This window comes from Littorina saxatilis, unplaced genomic scaffold (genome assembly GCF_037325665.1).
Source record: "Littorina saxatilis isolate snail1 unplaced genomic scaffold, US_GU_Lsax_2.0 scaffold_692, whole genome shotgun sequence".
Lineage (NCBI taxonomy): Eukaryota > Metazoa > Mollusca > Gastropoda > Littorinimorpha > Littorinidae > Littorina > Littorina saxatilis.
In genome coordinates this window covers 65,001-71,646 of record NW_027129527.1, presented here as the reverse complement: position 1 = coordinate 71,646, position 6,646 = coordinate 65,001, and the positions used below count along the sequence as shown (strand labels likewise).

The window sequence follows — 6,646 nt, the reverse complement described above, 5'->3', positions numbered from 1 at the left end:
CAACACAAAGCTGTTAATTCAAGACATAGGAAGTACAATGGTGCTTATTGGCTCTTTCTACCATGAGATATGGTCACTTTTAGTGGTTCACTACCTTATTTTGGTCACATTTCATAAGGGTCAAAGTGACCTTGACCTTGATCATATGTGACCAAATGTGTCTCATGATGAAAGCATAACATGTGCCCCACATAATTTTTAAGTTTGAAACAGTTATCTTCCATAGTTCAGGGTCAAGGTCACTTCAAAATATGTATACAATCCAACTTTGAAGAGCTTCTGTGACCTTGACCTTGAAGCAAGGTAAACCAAACTGGTATCAAAAGATGGGGCTTACTTTGCCCTATATATCATATATAGGTGAGGTATTGAATCTCAAAAACTTCAGAGAAAATGGGAACAATGTGAAAAATAGCTGTTTTTTAGGCAACATTTATGGCCCCTGCGACCTTGACCTTGAAGCAAGGTCAAGATGCTATGTATGTTTTCTGGGGCCTTATCATCATACACCATCTTGCCAAATTTGGTACTGATAGACTGAATAGTGTCCAAGAAATATCCAACGTTAAAGTTTTCCGGACGGCCGGACGGACGGCCGGACGGACGGACGGACGGACGGACGGACGGACGACTCGGGTGAGTACATAGACTCACTTTTGCTTCGCATATGAGTCAAAACTGGTTAGGGAAGCAACATTATTGTGTAGCACATAGCTTCCAGGGAAGTCGTTTGGCGTCGGTACTTGCGGACGAGCCAAACCTTATTATTAATCGCCAAAAACTATGTCGTCCATTCGGCAGAATATGCACCGAACGTTGAAGCCAATGCTAACACATACTGCTTAAAGTGTGTACACATTTTGGACCTACTGACGGCCAATTATCCTAAGAAAATAAATCTAAGCAACATCCCTTTTATAATGAAAATTCGCAGCAAGACTACCATATATACGTATATATAACTCTGCCATGATTTTTAAGCGTATTAAAACAGATGGACACGTGTGTTTGGCTCACGAAAGTGGAGTGCAACTCTTCCATAACGCTGGAACATCCTGACAGAGTGATTTCCAAACGCCGTCAATTTCTAAGACTCCACGATGACAAACACACTCACGTTTGATAATCAGCAGGATGCTGGCAGTCGGATCTCCAAAGGCGGTCACAGCCCGGCACTGGTATCGCCCCCTGTCGTCACACTTGAGTGGCGAAATAACCAGGCTAAACTCCACCAGGGCCGTCTGCACCGTAATCAGCGGCTGAATGCGCATGCGCAACGATTTCCGGATTTCCGGATTCCAGTCGGGTACCTTGATTGAAAAGAGAAATCGAAGGATGATTGTGTGTTTGTAAATTTGTTTGACGAGAAGATTGTGTTTGTGAGTTTAGGGTGTTTGTGGTTGCGAAGAGATGGCTTGGCGTGCTGTAATTGTTGGCTTGAAGTGGATGATATAAGAGCGGTACTGGTTTTGTGAAGGAGTGTGTGTGTGTGTGTGTGTGTGTGTGTGTGTGTGTGTGTGTGTGTGTGTGTGTGTGCGTGCGTGCGTGTGTGTGTGTGTGTGTCTGTGTGTGTGTGCGTGTGTGTTGATGGGTTATAGAAACACGAAAATACCTTGCATGCTTCCCCCGAAATCGGCGTATGCTGCCTGAATGGCGGGGTAAAAACCTACACGTACAAATCCACTCGTGCAAAAAACATGTGTGAACGTGGGTTTTTTAGCCCACGTGTGAGTGTGTGTGTGTGTGTGTGTGTGTGTGTGTGTGTGTGTGTGTGTGTATGTGTGTGTGTGTGTGTGTGTGTGTGTGCGTGCGTGCGTGTGTGTGCATGTGTGTGTGTGTGTGTGTGTGTGTCTTTGTGTGTCTCTATGACTCTCTATGTGTCTCTGTTTGTTAGTGTGTCTTTGTGTGTCTGTTTCTGTTACTGTTTCTTTATGAGAATGCCGTGTCTGTGTCTGTATGGCTATCGATGTATGTATGCGCCTGTGTGATCCTGTCTCTTTATATTCATGTTATGTGTATTGATAGGTATTCGCCAGTATGCACGTGCTTGTCTGTCTGTTTGTATTTATTATCTGACAAGCAAAGTACCGGAAACAAGCTGACAAAACAGAGATACAACTGCAGAAATTTGAATCATAAAGTTAGAGATATAGGGCCTAAATAAGTTTTACTGCCAACATGAGTATCGATACCATGATTGTCATGGCTGACTTAAACATAACGTGAGCAAAGTGTTTTACAAGCAATAGATACATCTTACACAGTATTACACTTATTTTAGTGTACTTATTCGTATACTATGTTTTCCTGGAATGTTCAGTCATAAAGTAAGTTTAGCCGTGACCTGCAAGTTTGTTGTTGTTAAAGAACAAGAGAGAGATGGATGGATATTGTTTGGAACAGTTGGATAGCAGGACAGATGAGCAAGCATACGGACGTTCAGACAAACACACGTGTGAGTTGATGAATAGTGTGTTACATAGGCGGACAGGTGAACGGACTACCGAACACACAACCATACAGGCAGACAGACGATGAGACGGATGGACAGTTGGGTGTGCATGTGTGTGCATTGTCACCATTTGTCCAGACGGCAGGCTGACGAGCAAGGTGTCGGTGCCGTTGTCATGGAGACGCGTCCAGGCGATGACGTACCAACGCTCCTTGGTCTCCAGGCGACACTGCAAGGTCACCGTCTGCCCAAGGTCAGCCTCTGTTGTCTTGGGAACGGTCAGCTGACCTGCAACAATCAACACGGTAAAACTGTCTGTTGTTATTTCAGCTACGAAGATAAACACATAGTAATGACAGTAATCGTAAGGACATACGACATAAAAAAAGCAAAACAATACAAAACAAATAAGCACGCAAGAAAGCAAACAACCAATCAAACAAACACACACACAAACAAAACACAACAAAGAAAGAAAGAAAGAAACAACCAAACAAACACAAATAAAACCACAAACAGACAAACACACAAACAAGCATGCACACACACACAAATACACAAGAACAAACAAAAATACCACTACGTCTCTCCTTGAACCTATATTTCAAAATGAAATCTTCACCCCCAATGCAAATAGACGTCAAAATGTGAAAACAACGGCATCAAGTTAAAGTTATGCCTACTGGTAACAAGATATATATATATCACGTTTTTATAATGATTTTTTTTCTTTTAATGTGTCTCGGTGACCTGGGCTAATGGGTAGTGGGACATTTCTTGTTAGGTCACCGCCAGGTTGTGCATGTGTCGTTATCGTATATCATTAAAACGTAATTTACTTCTCGCAGACATTATGGCTTTGTACCTTAAGTGTGAAAGAAAGTGAGTGATAAAATATGTCCCCAAACTATTCCTTGTGTGGTCCCAAATTTATATTTTAATGGGTATTATATGCTACCCTACATGCTATCTAAATAACATCACGTTTAAAACTAAGGGTTAGAGTGACAGACCCAAATGTAAAAGTGTTAAACATGGAGACTACCGTGTGAAATGTGAAAGGAAACACACTTGCATTGGTTGCGCATAGCGAACTCGGTAGAATGGACATTAAAAAAATAAAATAAAAATAAAACAACCAGCCAACATACGCGTATCCACAGCAGGGTTTGACATGAACAAATAGTACTCTTCTATTTAGACACATACCATGAATCAACAACCTAGCCCTATCTGTGCAGAAGAGGGAATTCTGCTGAATTCATCTTGAAGGTTAACGTAGGTGTTATATACTCACGATATAAATTCAACGGACAAAGCAAATTAACAAAGTACGACAGCAATGCATGCATTTCAAACGCAATTCTGAAAGGTAGGGAGTTCTTTCTTATCGGTAGCCCATGATCTTAGGAAAGTGTGGATTTACCGGACTTGCAACTCTCTGCAACATCCACATGTGATAAATAAACGTCTTATTTATGTTACAGTAAATTCATCAAACCAGTAAATTTGTAAATTTACTGAAATTTCAGTAAATGTGTAAATTTCCTGGGTGTCAAACTCAGTAAATTTGTAAATTTCCTGATTTTTTCAGTAAATTGGTAAATTTACGGAGTGAATTTACAAATTAACTGGTTTGATGAATTTACTGAAACATATATTGCTTTTGACAAAGAAACACAACAACACCAACATACAGCATTTCATCAGTCCATTTTTTTTCATACATGAAAAGCACCGGAAACAAGCTGACAAAACAGAGATACAACTGCAGAAATTTGAATCATAAAGTTAGAGATATAGGGCCTAAATAAGTTTTACTGCCAACATGAGTATCGATACCATGATTGTCATGGCTGACTTAAACATAACGTGAGCAAAGTGTTTTACAAGCAATAGATACATCTTACACAGTATTACACTTATTTTAGTGTACTTATTCGTATACTATGTGTTCCTGGAATTTTCAGTCATAAATTAAGTTTAGCCGTGACCTGCAAGTTTGTTGTTGTTAAAGAACAAGAGAGAGATGGATGGATATTGTTTGGAACAGTTGGATAGCAGGACAGATGAGCAATTCTGAAAGGTAGGGAGTTCTTTCTTATCGCTCGCCCATGATCTTAGGAAAGTGTGGATTTACCGGGCTTGCAACTCTCTGCAACATCCAGATGTGATAAATAAACGTCTTATATATTGCTTTTGACAAAGAAACACAACAACACCAACATACAGCATTTCATCAGTCCATTTGTTTTCAGACATAAGAGACAAAACGTATTCTCTGAGTGTGGATAATGTCAAGGATTTATATGCACTCACAAAGGATTCGTGCAAGGCTGAAGGAATTATATCCTTTACCTAGTTTTGTATGTGTGTTTTTTAACTGTTGTTTTCGAGCATTCATTTTACCTGTTTCCCCTTAGTGTTCCCCTCTGCATCTGTTTGATTGCTTTGTGTGTTGGTTGGTTAATTTACTTGTGAATATTTTCTAAGCTCCTTCATTTCAAAGGACATTATATAATCTTACTCGCCCGGCGAACTTCTCGTCACCTCAGAGCAAAAGCGCAGAAGGATTTAGACAGCTCCCTGTGTGCACAGGTGAATAATTATTCCATTATTACGCACACGCAGTTGCAGTAAATATCTGCAGTTAATGTTTCATGAGTGTCAGTTTTGCACTGGAAACCCACAATGCAATCATTTAAGTCGGCGACACACAGACACGCACTTCCCGTCGCTCATGACCGGCTTTTTCAGGTGCAGAAATATGGTATACTTCACCACAAAAGCTGGTCGAATAGTTTCTTAAATACTACTTGGGGTTTATCAACAAAACAAGCAAAAAAGTGTCGATGTAGAATAGCTCATTTGATAGATTTTTGAAGTTAGGAAATGAAAATGCTCCAATTTGCTTTTTTTTCTGAAAAGAGATCTTAAATATGCAACCGTGATTCAAAAGAAATCAAAGTGGGTAGTAATGAGGCGCTAAAGGAGAGAGAGAGAGAGAGAGAGAGAGAGAGAGAGAGAGAGAGAGAGAGAGAGAGAGAGAGAGAGAGAGGGAGAGAGAGAGAGAGAGAAAAAAGAGAGAGAGGGGGGCACACATACGCACACGCACACTCACACACACACACAAACACACACACACACGCACACACATATATACACACACTCACACACACACACACATACATACACACACACACACATATACATACACACACACACACACATACCCACACACACACACACACTACGCCCTTTAGCCTTCAATTCACCCATCTAAGTCAAGCCTTAACCTGTGAACCATTTAGATGTTTGCATTTCGATTTTCCGTACCAGCCTTTGAGCGAGGCCAAAGTGGAAGTTGATTATACTTTCATTCACAAAAGTGGCGCTAGCCGTCGCGGAGGCAATTTGACGAAATGTGTTGGTTGTGGTGCCAAGCCCACCTGGGTCTTCAAATCAATACTAACGGTGATCATCGGCACAGCACATAATCTCCAATACTGCCCTCCTATGAATAAGGTTGTTGACTGTGTTCGTGTATGTGTGTGGGGTGGGGGTGGGGGTGGGTGAGAGGGGGTGGGTGGCTGGTGGATGGATGTGTGTGTGTGTGTATGTGTGTGTGTGTGTGTGTGTGTGTGTGTGTCTGTGTGTGTGTCTGTGTCCGTGTGTGTGTGTGTGTGTGTGTGTGTGTGTGTGTGTGTGTGTGTGTGTGTGTGCGTGGGGTGGGGTGTGTTTGTGTGTTTGTGCGTGTGTGTGTTCATAGGGCCTTGACTAAGGAGGGATCGAGTTTAGTTTGCATCGCGTTCGTGTGCACTGGAATATTGACTGTTTTTATAACCGACTACTTGAACAGTTTATTCAGAAATCAAAAGAAAATAAATCGTCAGTTTGCAAGACCCTCTTGTATCTGTCTGTGTGCTATTGTCATTCTGTACGTGTCTGACCATCTCTTTGCCCGGGTTTTAAAGCAAAATTCCAACACAATGCATGTCGAAAGATGCATTTTGACAGACCGGTGCGGGGCAAAGGGATCACTTGCGGGAGCCGTTTTTAATTTGAGTAACTCAGCGCTAAAACGACTATTTCAAGGTATTCCTGCATGGTGTGTGGTCACATATTTACAACCCCCCCCCCCACCACCTTAACTGTATAGCTTTTGGGGCGTTGAAAGACGCATTTCTTGTTAGA

The 6,646-nt window shown here is 41.5% G+C and overlaps 1 protein-coding gene across 1 annotated transcript; it reads right to left on the bottom strand.

Moving 5' to 3' along the window:
- Positions 1-1,117: 1,117 nt before the first annotated feature.
- LOC138957767 (uncharacterized) lies at positions 1,118-1,298 on the bottom strand (the record flags this gene model as incomplete). Its single annotated transcript, XM_070328825.1, is given in 1 exon segment — positions 1,118-1,298. A coding segment is annotated over 1 exon segment (154 nt), but the record flags the coding sequence as incomplete, so codon positions are not given.
- Between the last annotated feature and the right edge of the window lie 5,348 nt (positions 1,299-6,646).